General features: G+C 36.2%; 1 protein-coding gene across 11 annotated transcripts in view; it reads right to left on the bottom strand.

Annotated features, from left to right (window-relative positions):
• The window catches only part of STAU2 (staufen double-stranded RNA binding protein 2), a 332,823-nt gene that overhangs the window by 102,430 nt on the left and 202,793 nt on the right, over positions 1 to 27,600 (bottom strand). For 9 of the 11 annotated variants that reach the window (XM_050802287.1, XM_050802289.1, XM_050802291.1 and 6 more), the window contains one exon: positions 4,266 to 4,379. The exons of the other annotated variants lie outside the window; for them this stretch is intronic. In XM_050802287.1, the coding sequence (XP_050658244.1) occupies positions 4,266 to 4,379 (114 nt within the window). The remainder of the gene's footprint in view (positions 1 to 4,265; positions 4,380 to 27,600) is intronic. 11 annotated transcript variants of the gene reach the window in all.

Below are 27,600 nucleotides of genomic sequence, written 5' to 3'. Positions count from 1 at the left end.
TTTTTTAAACATTAGGTTTAATCAAGTATTATCTATATACAGTAAAATTTACCCTTTTGAGAGTGTAGTTTCTGTGAGTTTGACAAATGCATACTGTCATGTTTCTACCACCACAATCAAGATGTAACACATTTCCATCACCTCCCAAAATTCCCTCATGATACTTTGTAGTTAATCCCCCTCCATATCCCTAGCCCCTGCAACCACTCATCTGTTTTCTATCTCTATAGTTTTGACTTTTCCAGAAGGTCATATAAATGGAATCTATAGTACGTAGCCTTTCGCGTGGTTTCTTTCACCAACCATCATGTAACTGACAACAAGGCCAGGGAGACTGGGACAGAACTGATGAACAGGAAAGTGGTAGGAATTGAAGTTAGAGAAGTGGAGGGGGCCAAATCATATAGGAGTTCGTGTGTCATAGCAAAATTGTTTGCATTTGATAGGAGGTGTGATGGGAAGCCATTGGAAGGTTTTGTGTAGTTGAGTAATGTAATCAGATTAATTTTTCACGCCTATAATCCCAGCACTTTGGGAGGCTGAGGTGGGAGGATTGCCTGAGCCCAGGAGATGGAGGCTACAATAAGTTGTGATTGTGCCACTGCACTCCAGCCTGGGTGACAGAGCAAGACTCTGTCTCAAAATAATATGTGAAAGAGAGACCACAGTAGAACAAAGGTAGAAAAAATGAGGCTAGTTTAGAGGCTACTGCAGTCATCGGGGTTAAAAATGATAGTGACTTAAGCTAGAATGGTAAAATTGGAGGTGGTGAGAAGCGGTCAGGTCAGAGACATAATTTAGAGGAAGAGATACTGGGACAATATGTAGCATGTGAGGGGGACTAGGGGTTCAAGGAAAGCTCCAAGGATGGTCTGAGCAACAAGGTAATGATGGTAACATTCACTGGGACAGAGGAAAGGACAGAAGAGGTAGGAGCACGCATGGTAGGGGGAGTCAGGGAACAAAGTGTTCTATAAATTTGGACATCATCAGCATATAGATGGTATTGAATCTTTCCCCTGATCATTTTGCATATCCATATCAACTTCTGATAGAGAAATTTCACTTAATAGTCTCTGTCCTGTTACCCTTTAATACAGCAAATGAATGCACAAGGTAATATATTCAATTTCCACTTCGCTAAGTTCCTAGAGTTACATTTTTAAAAAACAAGAAGATAAGCTATAAAGGTTCAAGTATAGAGAGTTCTTCCATTTCTTGTCTTCGTTTTCCACACAGGTAAGAACAACCTGAGTTTCCTAAGAAGGACCACTTCCAAATTTCACATATACTTTTTTTCTCAGAATACCAAATCTGTTTGGTCAACTGCATTGGGCCAAATGGATTATGATTAGAAACTTTTAAAAAAATGATTATGATTTTTCTTGCTTTAAAATGTTTCCCTGTTTACTAGCATTTACAAATTAATGGGTGAAAAAGCATTTAGTGGTCCAAGTTTTCCACCTTATGAGATCAAGCTGATGCTGCTATGGTGAAGGAGTACGTTTTCCTTAGACAGACCCTCAGGTTGGGGAGAGGGTAATGGCAACATAATGCAGAAAAGCCAGAGGGTATGAAGTGGGGGTTTGTGTCTACTTTCTCCAGGGAGCCCAATTATCCAAGAACAAGAGAGGAGCAGTGATCACACCACCTACTTTCCACCTCCTAGGCCACTACAATAGTGTTTGATGTACAGGATGATTATTCCTGTCAGTCATTTATTTCAGTCATTTATTCATCTACCAATTTGACCATCATCAACACATTTCCTGAAAGTTTCTATCTTAAAATTTCATGCAAATTTGTCATCTATAAAATAGTTGTATTTGCTTTAATATAAAAATGTCTTATCACTGAGTGCAACTGACATTCAGTTAGATGTAGTGAGTCTATGTACAATCGTGCAGGTGTACACTGCACACCTCAATGGGGTGCATTCATACTGCAGTTATTGTGATTTATTACAAATATTTCTGTCAGATGGCAGTAAAATGCCTTGAGGAAGAGGTACTATTTTTCTAATTTGTAAAGGTGTCATATGGGTGAACAGTAGCCCTGAACTTTGAGTACCTTGGCATAGGCACTTGGCACAAGCCCGAATTAGCCTCATTATCTTACATATGAAGAAGCCAAATCCCCAAGAGGTGAAGAAACAAGGTTTCAGAGCTAGTTCAAGGCAAAACTGCATTTGATCCCAGTCTGCACTCTCACTCCAGTGTTACAGCAACATGCCACCTGTGTGAACAGTGGGTTGCTCTTTTCAGAGGTGTGGGTTACTGATGCGCTCTTTCATTTCTTTGCTCAGTCTTAGAAGAATCCTTTCCAAGACAGGTATCCCATGCTGCTTTTGACATTTGCCTCTACCATGAGTGGATACATAGATAGATATAAAGTTAGTTACACTGTACTCGCCCAGTATTTACAAAAGTGAAGTTGCTAGACTGAGAGCAAGAACCATGTCTGACATTCTCCTCATGTATCCTTAGCACCTAGCTTACAATTTATAGTTTATACAAGGGAATGTAATACTCTGCTGTAAGCTAATTTAGGCCATGCCCCTCAGGTTCCTACTGCACTCTCTTCTACAGCTAGGGCGTATGTCAAAGTAAAACCCTCAGAGGCACTGGAGTGGTCTCTAAGCTGCTTTCCACATTAATATGCTACAATTGTTTATTTTTGGTTGGGCTCATTCAACCTGGACCAGGAAGATCAGCTATAGAATCATAACAGCACTGGAATGGATCTTGTAAGTCATCTAACCCAACTCCTTCATTTAACATAACCAGGAAACAGTTGCAAGGAAGTAACAGAATCCATCCAGGTAGCTGCAGCAAACCTAGACTATGGTTCATTCCTAAAACTCTGATTTTCTGACCATCAATTATTTGATCTTCCCTAAATATCACAATACTTCCCCACCAACGAATGAATAATGACTGGAAACAAACAATGTCAGAGACATTGTGAACTAGAAAGGTGTGTCCTTAAGAATGTTTTCCAAGATCTTGTTTGAGTTGGACAATGATAAATCATGAGTCTGAGAAGATAGCCTATTTATTCTTTCCAAGAAAGAGGTACTACTGAGATAGAAGAAAAGAAGATTAGTTAGGTAAGACTATTAGTAAGTCCTCAAATTTACTGAAAAATGGATATAAAGCTGGATTATAGTTGTTCTGTACATGAATGGTTAATTTAGAAAGCATAACTGGTTAGTCATACAGCAAACTATGTATGTCTATTTACTCTGACTCCAAGCCAGAAATCCTATGATTTAGAACATTAGTTTAGTCTAAAGTGATTATTTTAACGAAAAATATGTATTCTTCTGTAAACAGGATGTATTCTCAAGCTGCTATCTAAACAATAAAAGGACTTTGTTTATCAAGAAACAATACACTTTTCAGATTTTTAGCTTTATTTCAGAAATAAACCTTCAAAAGTAAAAACAACACTGGAACTTCATTTCAATAATATCCCAAGTTATGGGACTACGTTGATGGCTCTGAAAGTTTACACAGTTGTTCTATGTGCAGTCATGTGCTGCATGATGATGTTTTGGTCAATAACAGACCACAAATATAATTGTGCTCTCAGAAGGTTACAATACCATATTTTTACTGTACCCTTTCTATGTTTAAATACACAGATACCATTGCATTACAATTACCTATGGTATTCAACACAGTAACAAGCTGTACACGTTTGTAGCCTGGGAGCAGGAGGCTCTACCACATAGCCTAGGTATGTGGTAGGCTCTAGTATTTAGGTTTGTGTAAGTCCATTCTGTGATGCTTGCACAATAACAAAATCACCCCATGATGCATTTCTCACAACATATCCTTGTCATTAAGTGACGTATCACTGTACATTCTGTAATTCTATAATACAACACTCTTTTTAACAGAACCAAATGAGTGTATTATAGTGAGACTCCACTGTTATCTATATTGTTTTGTTGACCCTTCCTCTCATATATAACTATTAAAGATAAAAATAACCTGTGGGGCAACTATTTCTTTCTTATAAAATAGTTCTATATTTAAAATAATAATGAACTGCAAACAAGAAGTCTAAAATAATTTAAATCTCCTATGATATCAATTTCCCAACACAATCAATTTTGATTTTTCAAGTCTAGCAGACGATGCTACCGGATAACGTATTAAGGAAAGCAAAGCTGCGTGTGTGCACATAGCTTCCATTTTGATGGCCTTCCATTTCCAAGCTGGGCCATAACACAGCAAAATGGCAGTGGCATATTATACCTGATCATGGCTGGCTTCAATGGAGCTTCCAATAGCATGGAAAGTCATCTGCACAGGGGCTAATGTCAGACAGGTCACACACTCTTTGCCACTTTGTCTATCACAGTAGTGAACCTATAACAGAACACACGCAATCCACTGAACACCATTTTCAGAAGGGACAAGATGCAATAGGTCCTTTTGCAAAGGGTCTAGATTTCAGGAAAATTCAAGTAATTTACACAGAACACACTTTAAATATCTAAAACCTTACTGAACCCCTCTAATATCTAGGATTTGAATTGAATCTATTAATCCCATCTTAAGTCTTTTTGAGGATTTAAGGGAGTTTAGGAAATGCTATGCAAAGTGCTTTTACATTATAGCTAGTAGAAAAATTCACAACTAAATGCTACACCTATCTTTCAAGTCCAGCTTTTTATAATACATGATCCACAAAGGGCTCAAGCATAAGCTGAAGTCAAAGTTCATCTGATTCTAATGTAACTTTGTCAACCTGAATTTTCTCTCCTCTTTGACTGCATGCGTATATGACTGCCACATAATTGGTATTGACACTCTTCTATTTCTACAGTATAGTCCCTACAAAACCACTGTTGAATATATATCAGTATATCATGTTCTGTTTGAAATTGTGACATTACAATCAAATTGAATTAAACTGAAATGATTTGTAATGTGCAGACCAAAATAAAGTGATCACAATATTATCTTTCATTTAGTTAAATACAACTAACCTTTATTAAAGCCACATGTAAGACACTCCACATCAGAGGTAGGGTACATGGGGAAGGGGGAAGAGTTTGAGTCCATCTTCCCATTAAGAAAATTTCCATCCTTCCATTTATCTGTCAAAAACTTCCAGGTTTTTAAAATTGTAAGCTAATAAAGTAAAAAGAGCATCGCTTTTGTAATAAAATTAATGAAAATATGCCTATAGAATAAAATGGGGTTCCTATTTATTAGAGAGAAAATTGGTTTTATTAGCTATAACTTGCTCAATTTGTTAAATGTGTATAGATTTAGGATAAAGGCTTAAGTGAAAATCTTGAATTTGTGAGGAAGAAAATTAAAACACATACCTGAGTTAGTTCCTTGTCTTGGTTTTTATTCTATACCTGAGTTATTTCCTTGTCTTGCGTTTTATTCTAATTGCTGCATAATGTCCATATATTTTTATTGCAGAATATGGCCTACGTTTATTTTATCATGTATAATATGGATCTGACTGAAAATTACAATATGAGCCCAGTCTAATGGCTTAATAATTCAAGTTTTTTAAACCACTAGGGCTGTTAAGAACGGCCATCATTTTTCCTGGAGGTAGGGAAACTTCCTCCTGGGAATCTATAAAAGTAGTTTAGAGCTCAAATCAAGTCAACATAAAAGCCTTATTCCCAAAGTACTATAAAGATTTTGTTATAAAAAATATTTTTACCAAGTTAACCTTGGGGAAAAAGGTTTGACAACCGTTCTAATTCACCATCTTACACTTCCTGAGCAAATTAAAAGCTCAGTCGATGTATACGAGTTCAAGAATGTGGAAGTGTTGTTTACTATGCAGCAACTAGGTATGAAGGGGAAAAATGAAACTTATCACGTAACAGGTTTATGTAAAAGCCAATAAATGCTGACACTATAATAGCAACAGTTCACAATCATTTATGGTACGGTTAAACTATTATGTCTGATATAGTGCTATTATAAAACATGCTCTTTTAAAATTTAATAAAATATAAGTACCCCTTCGACACCAACTGAAAGTCTGTATGAAAGACATGACAATCTCCTAAATATACAGTGACAGTAAACACACTTCTATGTCAGCTGACTTACTGCAGCTCTATTCTTTCTCCTAGAGAAATGAAAATTAGAAAGGACAAAAATAGGACAATCGCAGTCAAAAAAATAAACTTTAAACTTCATTTCCATCAGTGACTCAGATACCATTATTGAGAGATATAACTTTTCTCCCAACTGTATACAATTCACTGTGAAGCCTGCAAGTACCTAATAAAACACTGTGTCCTACAGACATTCAATATGAGTGTGTTTACATATATAACTCATATATGAAAGATAAATGTAAAGGTGCAAGTTAGCACACAGCTCCAAAGATGTCACAGCACCCAATGATGTGACAGAGATTGCTAGTTGTCCTCCAAAATTCTTCCACAGTAATTCTTAGCCAGGCACTTGGAAGCAAAGAATAAAGACCATAGTTTCCAGGTTCCCTTGCAACTGGCGATATAACTAAGTAGACTGTAAAAGAAGGAATTACGCGGCAGCTTCCTGAAAACTTTTAAAAGAGGTTTCAAGTGCGTGCCTTTTGCTCTTTTTTATCCGTTTTGCCAACCTGCTGTTTGGAGTATAGGTATTATCATCTTGACCATGAGGACAAAGGCCAAAACCTAGATGAGAGTAGTGAATTGGAAGGGACCTGGGTCCATGAGGACTTCATGGAACAGAACCATCATGCCAGCTGTAGCCTGCAAGCTTATGGACCTTTAAGTGACAAAAAAAATAACTGCTGTATTGTTTAAGCCACTGGGCTTTTTATCACTCACAAAATAACCTAATCTCAGTGAGATTTTTTCCTATTGGCCCAGAATTGACACCAAGACCCATGGTCAAAACCAAAAGAAGCTCTAGAGAGCTGCCAATATTTAGGGCTAGGCTTTTCCCCAACCCCCCTTGTAAAAGTCAGTACAACTGATCCAATCACAAAGAACACACAAAGGAACAAAGGATGGGGGGGGGTGTGCATCAGGAAGGAATCATCTGGATTGTCAGCCTGATGAGAAATACAGTATTTCCAGCGAGTGGGTAGCTCTAAGAGAATAGCTGATAGAGTGGGAATACCTGCAAGAAGGGGAGGCTGATATTTCACTCCCTGGTGGGAGGCTTGCTGAGAACCAAAACTGTAGGCCCCTTTTGAATAGAAAATTTGACTGAGTTTGCTGTATGTCCCTGGCAGTTTAGAAGCATATGAAAATATAGAAATTGGGCTTGGAGGTATCTGAGAGCTTACTGAAGGAGTCCTAGGTAGGTAGTGTACCTGAAAAAACAAAAAGATAAAGGAAGATATGATCACTTCCTACCCCCATGGACCTTGAACAGCAGGAGAGAATCCCAGCAGAAGCCAAGGGGCTACTCAGGCCAGCCAAAGTAACACTCACCAACAGAGGGGCAGAGCACAGACCACTGGTAAAGCCCAAAGGAAACGTGGCTTTACCCCAGGGCCAGAGGAGGCCACTGACTCAAAAGACATGGACATGATGTACATGGAAAAGCACAATGGAGGCCACCAGGAGTGGATGAAACCAGGATGAGTAGCAGCTTCCTCTACCCTAGTCACCCTCCAATCCTCCAGAGCAGTAATAGAGGTAAAGTGTGCAGGAAGATGTCTCCGAGCCAGGTTAAGCTCCCACCCCACCAACCACAAATACAGATGCTGGAGTGACAGGAGGAGTGAAAGAGATCAATGTACACTCTCCCTCCTCTAAGTCTCTGGAGCCAAAATGAATGGCTTGCAATGGAAGGATATGAACTTGGAGTTTGACACTGATGCATTCGATTTTTAAAAACTAAAAGCTAGCCAGAAAACTATGGAATTTGCCAAAGATATCACAAAGGAACATGAATGGGAGATGTGGCAGGGCACAGAGGAAGGGGGTGACTGGAGAAATAGAAAATCATTCTGTGTTACATCCCTACTGCATTGAGACTGCTCAGTAAACCAGATAAAAATATGTAGGAAAAAACATGAAACTCTTGCTTGAAGACCCAATTTCAAATTAAACGTAATAATATGCTGATAAAAGGCCTTAAGAAAGAGTCATATTTTACATACTCAACCAATGACTCATAAAGACAAGTTAAATATGCCTTTCTTCAGGTATATATTTTCTTCCTGGAAATAAAAATATCAGTGTTCATGAAACTGTGAATTTAAAAAAATATGTGAATGACATTTTGAAATTCACTCTTCTAAGTCTAAAAATGCCTCTTATGATTCAAAGCATTTGCAGGAACTAGGAATCTTAGAACACTATATTAAAATAATTAGGGCAACAAAATTCCATTCATTGTGTCTGTAACACACAAATCTTCAGAACTGACTGGGTAAACTCTTTCTGCTAGAACAAAGCAGTGCATTTCTACAAACGTGGCCCTAAAAATTCCAATGCACAATGTCATAGGACCTTGATTTTTATGAAAAGTGAATAAAGGTAATTATAGAAAATTACAAAAGAGTCATCACCCTGTGTTTTTTAAACCAATAATAAAATCCTAAGGCCCCGGCAACCAACTTAATAGACCCCCTCTGAGTCAAGGGGACCTCAGAGAAACGTGAAAAACTGAATTCCCAGCCATGACAGAAAGGGAGGTTGGATATCGCAGTCATTTTAGGCATAACTAACCAACATTAACATTGAAATAGAGATCATAAGACTGATGAAACATGTTATTTGTGGCAATATGGTTCTAAGTTCCAACCTGACTCTGGTATAGCATCATATGACAGATAGCAGGCCCTGAAGGAAATTAAAATATTTTACCCCAATATATATTTATATGACATACCTTGAAATGGCCCTGCAAAGCAGTCTCTTGTGGGAGGAACTTGCGCCTGTAGAGAAACTCCATTAATGTGGCCAAGCCCCCCCCTTTTTAGGTCTTTCCTGGGTCTAAGAGATGAAATGAGAGTCTGGGCTGAGCACGGTGGCTCACACCTGTAATCCCGGTGCTTTCGAAGGCCAACAGAGGAGGATCCCTTGAGCCCAGGAGTTTCAGACCAACCTGGGCAACACAGGGAGACCCCATCTCTACAAAAAGAATTAGCCAGGGGTGGTGTGCCCAGGAGTTTGAGGCTGCAGTGATCCATAACTGCACCACCGTACTCCAGCCTGGGTGACAGAGCGAGACCCCGTCTCAAAAATATAAAACATTTAAAAAATGAGAGTCTGACAACTTTAAGGTCTGAAAAGAGACATTTACCATCTATTCTCTCTGAAGGCTGTTACCTATGAGGCTTCATCTACATAACAAGAACCTTGACCTCCACAACCATTCCTTTTATCTTAAGCATTTATTTCTAAACTGACTTTGAGTCTTTAGACAAAGCTTAACACTTTCAACCAATTGCCAATCAGAAAATCTTTGAATCTACCTATGACCTGTAAGCCACCCAACTCCTTCACTCCCCACCCAGCCCCTTCCACAGCTTCAAGATATTCTGCCTCCTTAGGATGAACCAATATGCACCTTCCATGTATTGATTTGATTTTACCTACAATTCCTGTCTCCCTAAAATGTAACTACAATGCCTAGGGCACACCTTCTCAGGACCTCTTGAGACTGTTCCTTGGGCTATGGTCACTCATTGGCTTAGAATAGACCTCTTTAAAAATACTTCAGAGTTTGGTTTATCAACAGTTTAAGATTTATTATTTATAAATTATATCGTTTTGCTGCCTTTGGTACTCTAAAATGTGAGCAAGCAATCTTGATTTTTATAATGATGTAGAGCTTCTTCTGGATTTATAACACCATCAACTACTATAAATTGATACTTTGTTTCTTTCTCATGAATTTACAAAAACTATTCCACTGAAAGGTGAGTTGTAAATTTCAATATATCAATTAAATAAGATGGCTTTCTTTGAAATTTGCAAATCTATAATTTTTAAGATAAGTTGCCTAGTTTGATTTGTAATCTCATAAACCCAGATGAGACACTATACTTGAGATGGTATACATTTCCTAGTTTGATATGTACTCTTCTAAACCCAGATGAGATATTATACTTTAGGATTCTGATATTGACTTTGCCAGTCTAAAGACTTCCTTTTTTCTGAAGAGAAAATCAGGAAGTATTCATAGAATCACTTCAAATATTCATAGAATTTAAGAAAACAGACAAGGCACTGTGGTTCACACCTGTAATCTCAGCACTTTACGAGGTCAAGGTACGAGAATTGTTTGAGGCCAGGAGTTTGAGACCAGTGTGGGCAACAGAGAGAGAGGAGACCCTGTTTCTATTTGAATGAATGAATGAATGAATGAATGAATGAATGGTTTTAAATTACATAAAATGCTAGGTGTGTGAAATTTTTTCATGCTGTTTTGAAAATATGAGGGACCATCCAAATAAAAATTTAAATTTCCTACCACCAGCTCTGAAAAGAAGTTGAGTCAAACTATTTCCTGCAGAGCTAAAAGTTCTTGATGTTGCATGACTACTAAATATTTTACTAATCTCAGCAGGGAACTGGGTTAACTGCTTATCTGTCAGATGTTTTTAATGGCCACCCCCTATGGAACAAAAATGAGGAGGGTATAAAAAAGACCTATGTTTAAAGAAAGTTCCTTGTTAGATCATTAAGGTATGTGATACACAGCACAATCACTGTGTTAAGAAAACATATATTTGATGAGTACACCTCAGATTCATTAACTGTGGAGTTGACTTCACAGCAGTAGGTAGCAATTCCACTGTAGGTACTGCACAGAGGCCTTGTACAGAAGAGTACAGGCAGCAAAGAGCTGAAGAGTGACAGTTTAACACTAAATCTTAGGAGACTCAAAATATGCTTGATTCTTGCAGTGTCTGCACCCCAGTTGTACAAAGGACCTAAATCTTTATTAAGACAAAATAGCATGTTCTTAGCAAGGCGCAAAGCAGCTTTCTTTCATAAATATTGAACTAAATAAGTAGATTAAGTTGGTTTCAAAACGTTCTTTACTACTTTTTTAGATCACTTGATGACATGTAAATTATTGTATTTATTTAACTATAGTCAACAGTATAAATCTACATTATATTAGTTCTATTTATAACTAATTAATGTATAAGTAAACAAAATTAATTTATCCACGAAAAGTATATAGAACTGTAGCTAGCTCATGATTAGCATTAATAAATATCATAGTCTTATTATAACACATCCACTCATAATGTAATAACATAAATGATAAGATATATAATTATTGAGAGTAATACTAATGAGAATAATATCTGTTACTGTCTCTTCAGTTTTTTTCCCAATCCTTTCCATAACTAACAAACACCATATCCACTTCTTTGTAACAAAAATGTGAACATACATTTAACATGCCTGGTCGTGTACCAGTGTTTTAGTTGATGCATAATCTGTTTCACTCTAAATGCAACATGCTTGTCACATTAATGCCTCTAAAAGGACAAGGATAAATAAATGAATGAAATCATATTACACAGACTGAGACACAACTTGGAATTATCTTTTAACTCTTTTAAAAATCCTATGTTTTAGCTAAGCTTTGAAAATTACATGCTTATATTTGATAATCAAAATCTGGCAGTAAAGTATAAAAATTTATTTTTTTGTGTAAGCCATGGATAAAAATTATCTAACAAATGCAACAGATGTGATGTCAGCATTGTTTAGGGGGATAATAACATTCTTAAGTAAGTGACAAGCATGTACATGACAAAAATCCTAAACATTTGCTTTTTGCTTTTTTTTTTTTTTTTTTTTTTTTGAGATGGAGTCTGGCTCTGTTGCCCAGGCTGGAGCACAGTGGGGCAATCTCGGCTCACTGCAAGCACAGCCTCCCGGGTTCATGCCATTCTCCTGCCTCAGCCTCCCGAGTAGCTGGGACTACAGGTGCACGCCCAGCTAATTTTTTTGTATTTTTAGTAGAGATGGGGTTTCACTGTGTTAGCCAGGATGGTCTCAATCTCCTGACCTCGTGATCTGCCTGCCTCGGCCTCCCAAAGTGCTGGGATTACAGGCGTGAGCCACCGCACCCGGCCTGCTCTTTGCTTTTTAGCTTCCATTAACTATGCCAGTGAAGGTCTAGGGAGACAGCTAATTAGAACATAAATTACACTTACACACACATATACAAACAATTATTTTAGTTTTACATTTCCATCAAAAGAAAACACTAAGTGATTTTTTAACAGTTTCATGTCTACCAGAAAAGGAACTTCCCTCTCTGGCAGTGTGCACTCATGTTTTGACATATCCATATACATTCATTTACGTATGTAAAAGAAGCCACATTAAATGGTAAAGGGCTTTGTAAAGAATTAACCTTTTAATAAGAAAAATTCTTTTCAACATTAAAGGAAAATCATGGTTACACAGGTAGTCAGTATACCATCAAACCAATACAAACTCTTTTCTCTATGGGGCAAACTCTACTATTTCTAATGTATTAGAATTCTGTTGTATTGAATATCACTTCAAAAAATAGATATCAAACACAAGACCTTACAAATCTTATTATATACTGGCTTAATTCATAATGGCATTTAATTTTTTTTACAAAAATATTTTAACATGGTGCTTTCTACTCAGGAATTACAGATTTTCAAAATGTATGATATATATTTGAATTGAAAATACAGTTACATTTATGACAGACCATTTATGATTTCCACATCCAGACAAGATGAAATAGATTAACTTTTCCTTATTTTTCCTGCTTAACTACAAAAAGCTCTGGACCTTATACATAAAATTAACATAAGGGGATTGTGAAATGTGGAGAGAAGGTGGAAGACTGACTAAGGTCTTTGGGACCCAAGGAATAATACAGTGGTGAATTCCTGAGTTTTCTTTTTGCTTTACATATCCTGGGCTGGGTACTAGAAAAGCCAGCAACTTAAGAATGCCAATGGGTATAGGCAGGAAAAAACAGTCCTAAGAAAGTCTGCTCTTTCTAACCAAAGGACCAGAAAAATAATAATATAACAAGATATAAATCTTTTAGGCAATAACTGCCCTACTCCAGGCAAACACCACGGAAAAAATGGCAGATCCACCTCCATCCCTAACAGCAAAAGGCAATTTGGAAGTCTACACTTTCCCCCTCACCAGACTGTAATGAGGTGACCCAATTTCCTTGCTAAACTTGTGACAGAGAAGGCCAAATGGGGAGTCAGAATTTTCATCCCTGTTTGGATCCCTGGACAGTCACCTGTACCTGGTGATGATGGGGCGTCCTACTCCTCCTTGCCAGGGCGGTGTCAGTACAGGCATGGTGGAAGGTCAGGACTTTTACCACCACCCAGCTATAACAATATGCCTCCTCCCAAGAAGATGTCAACAGAGGCTAGGTGGAAAATGTGAACTTCCAGAAAAAAGGCAGCACCCCTATTCCCTAACTGGTACAATGTCAGAGGCGGCTTACTGAAACAGAAATGTTAGGAGCATAGTACTCAAAATGTCCAAAATTCAGTAGAAAATCACCCTTATACCAAGAACCAGAATAATCTCAACTTGAATGAGAAAAGGCAATCCTCAGATGCCAACAAGATGTCACAGATGATAGACTTATCTGACAAGTATTTTAAAGTAGCCATCATAAAAATGTTTCAATAAGCAATTACACACACACTTTTGAAACAGATTTTTAAAAATAGTCTCACGAAAGAAATACAGGGTAACTTAGTAGATGGGCTTCATAGCAAAATGGAAAGAACAGAAGAAAGTATCACTGAACTTGAAGATAGAAAAATATAAGCTCCCCAATCGGAAAAACAGAGAAAAACAGACTGAGAAAAAAACAAATAGTGCTTCAAGGGTCTGTGAGATCATAACAATCTAATAACTTGTGTCATCAGGGTCCCAGAAGGAGAAGAGATAAGTGGGACTGAAAAAAATTCAAAAAAATAATGGCTTAAAAATTACCCAGTTTCGGTAAAAGATAAACCTACACCTTTAAGAAGCTGGGTAAGCCCCAACAGGATAAAAACAAACAAATCAACACACAATCAAGCTTCTGAAAATTAAAGGCTAAGAAAAATCTTGAAAGAAGAGAGAGAGAAACAACTCCTGACCTACAGAAGTAAAAGAATGACAGTAGTTTCTCAACAGAAACCACGGATGCCAGAAGGAACAGGCATAACGTTTTCCAAGTGCTGAAAGAACTGTCAGCCCAGACTTTTATATCCAGAAAAAATATCCTTGAGGAAGAAAGGAAAACCCAAAACATTCTCAAATACAAGGAAATAGTCTGTCACCAGCATACCTACCCTGAAACAATGGCTAAAATTAAGTTAATGAAACAGAAAGGAAATTATAAAAGCAGGAAGAATAAACACGAAAAAGAGTATAAATATTGGTAAACACAACAGGCTTCCCTTCTCTTTTTGAGGTTTCTAAATTATATTTGACATTTGAAGCAAATATAATTAGCACTGTCTAATGTGGTTCTAAAAGCATGTAGAGGAAACACATTATAAAGAGTCACATAAAGAGCACGAGATAGGCACAGTATAGCTTCTGAGATAGTCTCACCAAAAATGCACAACCTCAATCTAATCATTTGAAAACATCAGGAAAACTCAAATTCAAGAACATTTTACAAAATAGGTAATCGATTTTCTTCAAAAGGGTTAAGATTATGAAAGACTGAAGAACTGATACTTGATTGGAAGAGACTTGAGAGACTTGACGACTAAATGCAATGTGGATCCTAGACTGGATTCTGGACCAGAAAAAGGACATTAGTAGAAAAACTGGCAAAATTTGAATAAAATCTGTACATTAGTTAAGAGTATTATATCGTTTTAAATTTCCAGGTAGTGATAATTATACTATGGTAATATAACCCATAACAATAAAGTCAGTACTACTTTTTTACTTTTCTGAAAGTTTAAAATCCCTTTTTAAGGGCCATTTACAATATGAAATAAAATCATTAGTGCTATGAATTAAGGAGACTTGAAGGTAGCCAAGAGCCTATTAAGAATAGATAATAAACTTAAGTTTTTCTTTACATACCAGAATTTTATATTTAAAGAGTCTTCAAACAATGAAAGAAGGGAATCTGGGGGTACTAAATTTTCTCTTAATTAGAAAAACAAAGTCAGTGGGGCAATGTAGTACTGTCTACCTCTGATATGGAGAGGAAAAAAGGGTGCAGAAAACATTTCTAGTATAAAGGCCTGGAAACTTGTAATATTGAAAGCTTCATGAAAAAGAGGAGTAAAAGCTTTCTCCTTAAGTCAGAGTTTTAGAGGAAAAAAAATAACAACATAGGCCTATGCATGAGAATCACCGTAATGGGGACCAAGAAACTTAAACCAAGAAACATCAATACAAGCTACTTGATTTGCAAAAGATAAGAAGAAATAAGTTGGTGCTTAAACTACAAATCCAAATTGGTAGCAAATACCACTACCTATGACAGATCCTTTTTTAGATAGTCCTATTTTTACTCTAGGAAAGCATTTCTACCACTACCTCAACCTTCTCCTCTATCATTCACTTCACTGCAAAAAGTTTGCACTAAAGCCACCCTAATAGGGAACAGTAACCACATAAATACCAACTCTATTAGGTTTTTCTGTGCAGCATTTGACACAGAATTTGATGGAGAGTCAGGAGAGACTACTGCCCCAGAAACTAAGGGAAAAGAAAGTCCAAGAAGAAAAAAGTTTGGATTTGAGTCCAGCGAGATTAAGTGCTTCGGAAAATAAAACTCAAAACTATTCAGAGGACTGGAAACAGAATCCAAAGTCTCTATAATGTATCATTCACAAATGTCAGGATGCAATCCAACATTACTTGACATAGAATAAACAGAAAAAGGTGATTTATACTCAGCAGAAAAGACAATCAATAGACACCAAACTCAATACATCTCTGATGTTGAAACTGGGGGGATAAAAAATGGTGTTTAATGCACCTATGCTAACTATATTTGAGCATGTATAGGAAAATATATCTGCAATGAATGAATGGATAGAAAATCTCTGCAGAGAAACAGAAACTAATGAAAAGGACCATATAGAAATTCCAGAAATGAAAAATATAATTACACAAAGTAAAAAAAAAAATTTACTGGATTAAGGAGATAGGAGTCAACTGAACTTATAGGTCATTAGAAATTGTACAATCTGGGCCAGGTGTGGTGGCTCATGCTTCTAATGCCAGCACTTTGGGAGGCCAAGGCAGGCGGATCTCTTGAGGTGAGGAGTTTGAGACCAGCCTGACCAATATGGTGAAACTCCATCTCTACTAAAGATACAAAAATTAGCCAGGCGTTATGGTGAGTGCCTGTGGTCCCAGCTACTCAGGAGGCTGAGGCAGGATAATTGCTTGAACCTGGGAGGCAGAGGTTGCAGTGGGCTGAGATTGCACCACCGCACTCTAGCCCTGGGCGACAGAGTGAGACTCCACCGAAAAAAAAAAAAGGAAGAAAAAAAATTGTACAATCTGAAACTAAGAGGAAAAAAATGAATAACGCCTCAAGGAATCTGTGGGACAATATCTAAAATGCATGTAAATGAAGTTCCAGAAGGAAAAAGAGAAAAAAGGAGACAAATCATTTGGGGGGAAAAAATGGCCAAAATTTCCCCAAATTTTATTAAAATAATAAATATATAAAGGAAAAAAGATATACAGTGAGATGAACAGTGTACCCTAAAAGATATGTCCAAGTGCGTAGCCCTAGTACCTTTGAATGTGACCTTTTTTGAAAATAAAGTATTTACAGATGTAATTAAAGATCTGGGAATAGATCATTCTGAATTTCGGGTAGACTCCAAATCTAATAACAAGTCCCTTTATAAGAGACAGCAAAGAAGAAGGCCATGTGAAGATGGAGGCAGAAACTGGAATGATGAATCTACAAGCCAAGGAAAACCAAGAATTGCCAGCAGCCACAAAAAGCTAGAGAAGAGGCACAGAACAGATTCTTCCTTAGAGCCTCTAGAAGGAACCAACCCTGCCGACACTTTGATTTCAGACTTCTGGCCGCCACAACTGTGAGAGAATAAATTTCTTTTGTTCAATCCAATGTGTTTTTATATAATCAATTATGTAATGAATATCTTATATTTAGAGATTTTCCCATATTTTGAATTATTTTATTTGAACAGATGTCAAGTTTACCAGTTAGTAATTAATTAGTCAATTCAATGAATATTTTAAAAGAATTGGTAGAATTCCAGCTTCTGACAACAGAAGAATGAATTCACAAGACAAAGTATTTTGCAGATATCAAAGTGTAGACAAAATAAAAAAATATTTGAAGACACTAGAATGTTACCAAAATCAGGCAGATACCAGGGCAGAGATTTCCCTTGAAAGATCAAAATGTATGCAGTAAGAATTATGAGTTTATGACTTTTTGGTTTTGTTTTCATCTTGTGCTTCTTATAGTTCTACTGGTGGAAAACTGTAGTCTTACCCGCTGGGGGACGCAGAGAAAGAGTTTAGGGTTGGCAAATGAACTAGATATTTTGGGAAGAAATCCTAGGAGAAAGCTGCAGAAGTGGCACAACTTTAAATCTGAATCTTTTACCCCAATTCCAGCTGACTGCTAAACTTCACATGCACAAGGGAGATCTTGGAAGGCCCAATGTAAAAGTAGGCAGAAACCAGTGAGAACTGGTTGAGATTTGAAAGTCTGCTACTTTTTGAAAAGAGTGCAGTCCCTAATGTGAATGCAGCTCAAATGATTGAATGCTAAAGCTTTATAGGCCTGTAATATCAGTGGCTGTGTGGCTGGCAGGTCAGCTAGAAATTTAGAGGAGGAAATGCCAGAACGTAAAAAAGGCAAAGAAAGTGGGCCCCAAAATATGAGCATAAACTCAGACCAAAAAATTAGCTTTCACTATATGATGCAGGCACAGAGGAGACCACAAGAGAAAATGCTGCAGTTATAAGGTAGAAATACTGAGTAGAGTATATTGGCTGAGGGATACCACCATGGGGAAGATAAGGCTTGCAGTTTTAGCCTAAGCAACTTAACCAAAAACCAAAACCAAAATAAAAGTATTAATCTGGGGAAGAAATGATGATCCAGAGTTGCAACACGTTATCCACAATGTCCATTTTTCAAACAGAAACTAAAGATATGCAAAAATCGGGAGAAAGGTAAACCACACTCATGAATAAGGCAGTCATCAGAAATTGACTCCTAACGGGTCCAGCTGTTGGATTTAGTTGACAAAAAACTTCAAAGCAGGTATGATACAGATGTTCAAAGAATTAAAGGAAAATATAATCTCAGTATCTATACAAATATGGAATCTCAACAGAGAACAGGAACTATAAAAAACAACTGAATGGAAATGTCAGATTTGTTGTGAAATTTTTCACAATAATCCAAAAGACTAAAGAAAAATAAATGGAGCCTTTGAGGCCTGTGGGAAAATAACAGGAGATTTAACATATGTGCAACTGGAGTTTTAAAAGGAAAGGAGAAAAGGCAGAAAACTTTTTTGGAAAAAATAGTGGTCCAAAACATTCCAAAAATGGTTAATAAAAAACACACCATTATTTTACAGTTCTAAGAAGCTAAATGAATCCCAAACTAGATTAAAAACACTCCTACATGTACCATAATCAAATTGGTGAAAAACAAAGATATACAAAGTATCTTAATGCTTTTAAGTATTAAGAGGAGAGATTCCTTGCTTAAGCCTAGACAAAACACAACACATGACATACATGGTCCTGTAACAACTGGCTGTCCTATGAGAAAAAAAATAAATTTCAACTCTTACCCCATACCATACATTAAAAATTAACTTTAAGTGGGTCTTAGCATTAAACATAAAAGCTAAAAGCATTAAATGTCCGTAAGAAAAGTTAAGATAAAAAATATTTGTGATCTTAGGGGTAGTCAAAAGATTCCTCAGATGAGACCAACAAGGCATAAACCTTAGGGGAGAAAATTGAAAATTTTACTTCATTGAAATTGAAAAACCTCTGTTTTTCAAAGGATCACATTAAGATAACAAAAAGACAAGTCATAGGGAGGGAGATAATATTTGTAATGCAAATGACTTATGGCCGGGATATAAAGAACTCTTGTAAATCAATAATTATGGGGGGAAATCCCAATTAGAAACTGAGTAAAAGATGTGGACACCTGGCAAAGATATACAAATGACCAATAAGCACATGAAATGAAGCTCATATCATTTGTCATCAGTGAAATAGAAACTAAAATATCAATGAGACACCATTATACTCTCAATAAAATAAGACTGACCATATTAATGTGTACAACCCTCATACATTGCTGGTAGGAATGTAATGTATGTAACACATTAAAACAGAATCTGAAAGTTTCTTATAACATTGTATGTACACTTACCATGTGATCCAGCAATTCACTCTAAGGTATTTTCCCAAGAGAACTGGAAACATGTCTGCACAAAATCTTGTAAATGAATGTTCATAAACAGCTTTATTCATAATGGCCCCAAAGTGAAAACAATCCAAATGTCCATCAACAGGTAAACTGAAACAATCTGTGGTATATATACATATAATAAACTAATTCTTAGCAACATGGAACATGCACGAATTTCAAAATATACTGAGTGAAAGATGCCAGACACAAAACTGTGAATACTATATAATTCTACCTATATGAAATCAGTGAAAAGGCAAAACTAATTTTTAGTGCCATAAAGGATTATGTGGTTGTCTGGAGGTGAGGAAAATTGGCGGCAAAGAGGCGGAGGCAAATCTTTTGCAATAAAGAGTCCCATCTTGATTATGGTGGTAGTATATATTTTGGTGACTGTATACATTTTTCAAAACTCATCAAACTGTACAATATGGGTGTGTTTTATCACATGTAAATTATACATCAATAAGGTTGATTAAAACACTTAACTGTAGTTATCTCTGACACAACTGAAGACACTAAGTCATGGTTCATATTTTGCATAATCATAATTAACCTCACAATTAACTAATTTCCAAGCAACTGTTACATTAGGAGCTTAACACCATTTGAATTTATTGTACGTGTTCAGATGTGTTTATCTGCCCTTGCACCTATACCAAACCCTTCCCTCTTCCACACTACCACTCTGATGAGCTCACTGAGAGCAGAAACCCTGGCTATCAATTTCATGCTATATACTCAGTGCCAAGTTGCATACCTGGTCCACAGCAGGTGCTCAATATATACTGGTTGAATTCATGAATAAATTAATCCCTTACATGTTAGTATGCATCTGGAATCTCTTGTAGGCCTTTATCCATTCTCCCTGAGCAATATTATCTGTTTCTGTGGCTTCAGTTATATCTATACACTGACGACTCTCAAATCTGTGTGTACTATGTTCTCTTACTGATCACCGGACTGATTTCAACTGCCTACTGGACAAATCCATGTGAATATCCCACAAGCAACTCAAATTCCACGTTTAAAATGGAACATGTTAAGTTCCTCTAAGTTTACTCATCTCATCCATACTAAAAATAAAACTTTCCCTAAAACATCTCACACTCAAACTATCTCACTTACTCCTGAAATGGTCTCTACTTAGTTTTCAACTTATGTAAATCTAGCTTCCACCCTAATCAGGCTAGTGAAAGCATCCTCTCTGAAGTCAGCACAAGAGATCATTTAATTTTCTCAATTGAGCCTTAGACAACTATACCCTAGATCCACTCCTCCACGCCCAACAGCTTTGTCTTAACTCAATCTTTACTGTTTCTTTCCTGGATTCATTAAAAACCAGTCTAATTGGTCTATTATCAAGTCTGTCTCTTTCTTGTCTAGTTCATCTTTTACACTGCTGACAGAATTATCTTTCTGTAAACCAATCATGTGAAATCTCTTTTAAAGATAAGTCAGTGGTATTTGTCTAATGGCTAAAAAAGTTCGAACTCCCAACAATACACACACATTTTTTTCAGCCTCCTCACTAGCCGCTTCCACTTTAAATTATTTTCTAAAACACCATGCCCTTTTATGTCTTCAGTGCTTTGATGCTTCTGCCTATAATTCCTTTTCTTATCCACCTTAAAATTTGAAGTATTCTTTAAAACATATTTTAAATATTCCCTCTGCTATGAACTCTTCCCTAATTCCTTCAGTCAGAACTGTTCATCTCCACTCACAATTCTTGATATCACTAACCACACTTCGAGTTAACAGTTATCAGGTTATACTTACTATGTCATTTATTATGTGGGGTAGGCATTACATACATAATTTCTTGCACCATGCTACAAACATTTAATTATTTTTATCAGACCATTGTGTAATGTTTGAGCACTGATCCCAGGAGACAGGATTAATTTGTGGCCGTGGGTTATCTTCTTCCGCATATTGATTTTATTTGCCTATCAGTCTCCAACTTGACCATAACTCCCCATGTCCAATGTTTAGCATGCTACCCAGCATTTGTAGGCCCTTAGTGAGTAAACAAATGTTCCATGTCCTGTGCTTCAGCTGAATCAATTCCAGTGTTCAATGGGATGGCATTCCATGGGCAGATTAACTTCATATCCATCTAATTCTTCATATACATGCTGAAATTATGAAAACCTCTTCACAATATACTATCTACCACCTATCTTTCCCTTAGTAAGAGTTTTTCAAACTGTAAACCTAGCACTGTTTTCCAGCAATGGTTCAAATGTTCCATTTTAGGACTTGATTCTAGACTTTATTTTGGGACACAGTCTTGCTCTGTCTGTTGCCCAGGTTGTACTACAGGTGTGAGCCACCTCATCCGGCCTGTTCTTTTCTTATGCTTTTTTTAAAAAAAGAGATAATGCTACAGATAAAAAAAAATTTGAAAGTTTTTCAAATATCTGTTTTCTCTGATAGTTATATCTGCTTTTTGATGTGACTATGTTAAGATGGCAGAAGTTTCTAGAACCTAAAATCTGTCAGGGTTTAAAATCAAGTAAAAACAAGTAAACTACATTACTAATATGATATTTTACGTATGTACTCCCAAATGTGTTTACATATAAAATTTTATATTAGAATAAAATCTAAAGTCCCTTCCATCTCAAAGGAGTCAGAATTCTTTTAATTTTTATTTATTATTATTAATATTATATATTTTTTTTGAGATGGAGTCTCGCACTGCCGCCCAGGCTGGAGTGCAGTGGTGCGATCTTGGCTCACTGCAAGCTCCGCTTCCCAGGTTCACGCCATTCTGCTGCCTCAGCCTCCCAAGTAGCTGGGACTACAGGTACCTGCCATCACGCTTGGCTAATTTTTTGTATTTTTAGTAGAGACGGGGTTTCACTGTGTTAGCCAGGATGGTTTCGATCTCCTGACCTCGTGATCCGCCCGCCTTGGCCTCCCAAAGTGCTGGGATTACAGGTGTAGGCCACCACACCCAGCCCTATTTATTTTTTTGAAACAGGGTCTTGCTCTGTCATCCCGGCTGGAGTGCAGTGGCGGGGTCTTGGCTTTGCACCTCCACCTCCCTGGTTCAAGCACTTCTCCTGCCTCAGTCTCCCAGTGGCTCGAATTACAGGCACCTGCCACCATGCCTGGCTAGTTTTTTTTTTTTTTTGGTAGAGACAGAGTTTCACCATGTTGGCCAGGTTGGTCTCAAACTCCTGACCTCAAGTGATCTGCCTGCCTTGGCCTCCCAAAGTACTGGGATTACAGGCATGAGCCACCATGCCCAGTCAAGGAGTCAGAATTCTTAAATGGCTTACTCAGTTGTATATATAGTTGAGGGCAGAAATAAATTTATTAATGAAATCTATGACAAAAACAAACCAATATCCAGAAGACTATGGGCCACCACCACACATTAGTCCTACTTACAGGGACTAGTCTTCAAACATTACACAATAGCTTTTTTCAAAATAAAATAAAGATTTGTAGGCAAAAACATACCAGGTATTCTGAAATAATATATGTAATGCCTACTTCACTATCTGATATGTGAGTCCATCAATAACTGTCAGTTTCCTCCCTAGTTTATCCATATATCCCCTAAATGCAGGCCCCTATTATGTCAGAGCAATTTTTTTGAGTATATAAAATCTTTTACATGCAGCATTCCACATACTGTTCTTTCTTAAGAGTTGCCTTGGGTGAGAAAAGAACAATACATATGAAATTTCAGCCACTGTCATTTGTGGGAAAATAAAAAATCTCCTTAGATATAGCTGGATTCTGGAGAAAGGGAAATGCTGGAGTCACTTCAACATGACTTGGAATGAGTATAGGTATATAGCTGCCATCCACCTGAAGAGTACTATAATTAATTATATGTCATTAAATGAAAAATCACATCATTGCCAATCTTTTCTAGCAAAAGGAAATGTAATACATCTTTATATGAAAAATAATTTCTTCCTTCAAATACTTGATTTTTCAAATAATTCCAAGTAGTAGAATTTTCATGTTGAGTTGAAATCTCTTCTGATACAAACAGAAAAGGTTATCAGTTCTACTTGGGAAGGACACAAAATGATAATCATCTTTTTCTGCACCATGATGGCTCATTTCAGATCTATATTAAAGTTTCTTTGGTTGGAACAGCTCTTACTGTGTTTGTATATTACTTATATTTTGTTTAAGTATCTTGTGTGTCTTACTACGTATGCACTGGTGCATAAAGTCTCCAAATGAGTATCACAGCGATATAGGGTGGGTGGTTAGACCCGAATAGTTTATGCAGTAATAATGGACTGTTTTGCTCAAGGCCTGCTTGATTCTTACCTGTATTACTGTTACTCATTGTGGTTTTTATATGCACCAGGATTTCCTTCTTCAAACGTAGTATTTTTTTTTTTTTTACAGGGTTTAAAATTTCAGTAAAATGAGTTGATCTACAATTCTGCTGGTTTTTATGGAAGTTCAGGTGTGTGTTATGTTTGCATATCCCTTGGACTTTGGCCTGCGTATCAAAGTCTAAAGATTCCAGATAAAACAGGTCGCTTTGCATAAACTGGGGCTGCCCACTGGAAGAACAAACCTGAGTGTTAATGTCACTAAAGGAAGACCAAGCCTTCAGGAGACTTCTAACACATACTTAGATCTCTCCAGGGTCCTTGGAAGGTAGTAGAGGTCAAATTTAAGAGAGCTTTCTAAGAATTTTTAAGATTTTAATGGCAAATCAGAGCAGCATCTGCTGACCAAATCCAGAAATGTGTTTTGCTCATTGTAGTGTAAGTAATTTCTTACGCTTTTATACATTTGTTTAATAGCCTACATGAACATTTGGTCTCAGAGGCAACACAGTAAGTTATGTTTCAATGACAAATTTAAAATGAGGGAAAACACACAGTTGGGCCCTCCATATCCATGGGCTATGCATCCAAATATCAAAAATATTAAAAAAGAATTTAAAAATAACACAAAAAAGCAATACAGTATAACAATTATTTATATAGCATTTACATTATATTAGGTATTATAAGGCATCTAGACATGATTTAAAGTATAAGGGAGGATGTGTGTAGTTTATATGTAAATACTACAACATTTTATATAAGGGACTTGACCGTCCATGAACTTTGGTATCTTTGGGGGTCCTAGAACCAATCCTTCCTGTAGATACCAAGAGACAACTATATTCCTAAGTGTGGGTGTGTATGTACATGCATTATTTCTTTCTCCATATTATCCTAAGAGAAATTTACGAAGTTGTACTTGTATTGATCTCTTAACAAAAATGAATACCTTATTCTAAAAAAAAAAAAAGCTGCTGCAAATAGCCACCTTGATGATAACTATACCGATTGGAAAACATGAGGTATAGGAGAGATAAGAATAAATAGGAGAAAGGTTGATTCTCAGATTCTCAGGGAGACCAGCCACCACCCTTGACTTCCACCAGCCCCATCCCAATGTAATCTAAACTAAAGTCATATTGTTAAAAAATAAATAATTAAAAGAAGCCTGTGGCTACAAAAACCTGCTATTATCATATTGAACTCCACAAAAGGAGGCATATCAGTTGAAATGTAATAACCATGAATTATATTTGAAAAGGAAAATTTTAATTTAACTGGACAGTCTCATCTTGCTGGAAACGGCATGATTATAATACAATAATGAAATGCCCCTCCATAAAACACTCCTTGATTTTGGATAATAAACTAATTATAGTTTAACTAAAACACCAACTGTTTCTTTATATTATTTATGTGAGGAAAAAAACCTAGTTTGTTATACTATACTCGGAAGGTTTCACAAACAACACTGTTTCAGTGGCTGATGCTCACAGAAGAGGCAAAGAATAGCAAACTGAAATGACATCCATCTAGAAGGGATGATTTACTAAAATAATCCACTTTCATTTTCAACCTAATTTTTAATGACTAGTTTAAACAAAGAAACCACTTATATCTAATTAGCATAGAAAAGCATATTAAAGATGTGAAAACGTAGAATAATGCAAAGTACAACATGAAACAAATTCTTTCACTTCAGTTCAAATGCACAGCATTTCAAGAGTGTCTTTTGCATAGTAAGTTTTTTTAAAAAGCTGAATGATTTTGAAACATTTTGCCATTGTAATAAAAGAGTACACAATAAGGAACCCTGAAACACTATGTAGGACTACAATTTTGAATGAGTTCTTATAAAATGTGTAGAAGTTACAGAAGCATACGATTAGGCTGAACAACAAAGTCTGAAGTTCACAGAACTATTGAATAAAACATTTAAAAGAATATAAACAAAATGTATTAATACTTGATAATATTTGAAAGAAATAAACATTCATTTCTGACAGAGATCCAAAAGGTTTGATTCTAAAATACGATAAAAACTTTAGGTGAGACCAAACAAGAATAAAAGAACTGCTGAGAATGTGCAAGTGTTCAGTCACATTCTGCTCTCTTAAGTCAGTTTTATTAATAACTTTAATTGTATAATAATTTTACCTATTTTGTAGGTTTAAAAGAATTTGAGCTTGGATACCTACATTCAGTTGATCAAAGTAGCTTTCTGTAATTTATAAATTCAAATTAAAGACTGGGTGATGAAACAAAATTAAAAGTTAAAACAACTTTGTTTTCAATACACTCACATATTTTTACTTTGTAATACAATATAGCTGTCACATACAATGACTCTAGTAGGCTTAAATCAAATTGGAATGGGCAAGGACAGCCAAAGAAGGGTTTACACAATATTCAATAAGCAATAGTATCTGTTCAGTTTGCAATAAAATAAAAAAGTTCTAACCTAGAAACACAGAAAAAGAATTTATTGTGTTTAAGTTTCCGAAATAAAAGTAACAGAATAGCACATAATCTGTAACAAGCTGGTCCTACAATTTCTAATCTGTAGTCCAATTAAAACATTTAAGTAACAGAAACAATCCACATGTTTTTCTACCAGGTAAATATACCTGAGAGGGTAACCACAAAGAACCTTCTGCTGCGACATTATGAAGAAGGGCTACGCATGTGGCCGGACTAAGCCATTTCCCAGAGATTCTGCTCACTGCTTAGCTGCAGGTAGTGGTCCATCAGTGACACAGTATTTTACATCAACACCAGCTCATTCAACCAAGGAAGCACAGTAATATTTTAAAATCACCTGTTTATATTCATTAGTATGTAAAAATCACAATACACAGATTTGGAAACGTATAACGTGTCCACAAAAAAAGAGTGTATTTTGTCAGCATAAGCTTTTTAAAAAGGCTTAAGCAATGCAATAATGAGGGAAGCAGACTCTACGTGTTGACTACAGTGAAGATATGTTAAAATTATAATTACTCTCATTGCCAAGAGCTTAGAAATAAAAACAAATTTAAAAAATTAAGATGTTCCGGTAGCAAAATTACATCTACTGTAACAATAGCTCCAAGCAAAAAATCAATTCAGAGCTTGAATGCAATTTGTGCTTTGTTTCTATAAGAATGCAGTGTTACTCTCAGACATTTCTAAATGACTAGATTCATAAATAAGCAGTGAATTTCTTTTCATCACAATTTATTTCTAATTCATCCTATGCAGATTATAGACAGAACTAAAAATTACTTAGCTTTTTTCCAGTACTTTATATAAATCGAGATCTTTTTTAACAGTGATTTATTGTATTTCTCAAGGTAAAACAACAAAAACAAATTCTAAAATTATAACTTTAAATTAAGTGGTTAAAATTTCAGATGACAGAGCCAATAACTGGTAACAGCTTCTTTAAGTTCATATTAAGAGTCCAATTAAAAACACTAACAACTACCTGGCAATAATTTGAAAGAATCAGAAGGGTTCGGTGAAGGGAAAAAAAAATCCAAACATGCAAAATACCCCCCAAAACACATGACCTTCTTTTTCATTTTATAATCTAGACTTGTAAAATTTTTATAAATACATGATCATTCTACACAATACAGATCTTCTAGAGCATTTCTAAAGGATATTACAGTTTTTGGTCTTAAGGAATAAAGACTAAGATGGAAAAGGAGATGAAAACAGTGAAATCTGAGAAAGCAATACTCTCTCTACACACAAGCTGTAGTTCATCCAGTCAAGTTAGCGGTTACAGTTCAGTACATGATTTTCAAGGCAACTAAGAAATCAAGACAGATATTTCCCTTTCCTAGAGTTAACAATTCTTTTAAAAGTTCCGATGTATC

Source organism: Macaca thibetana, chromosome 8, assembly GCF_024542745.1.
Source record: "Macaca thibetana thibetana isolate TM-01 chromosome 8, ASM2454274v1, whole genome shotgun sequence".
Taxonomy (NCBI): Eukaryota; Metazoa; Chordata; class Mammalia; order Primates; family Cercopithecidae; genus Macaca; species Macaca thibetana.
This window is presented reverse-complemented; position numbering and strand designations above follow the sequence as displayed.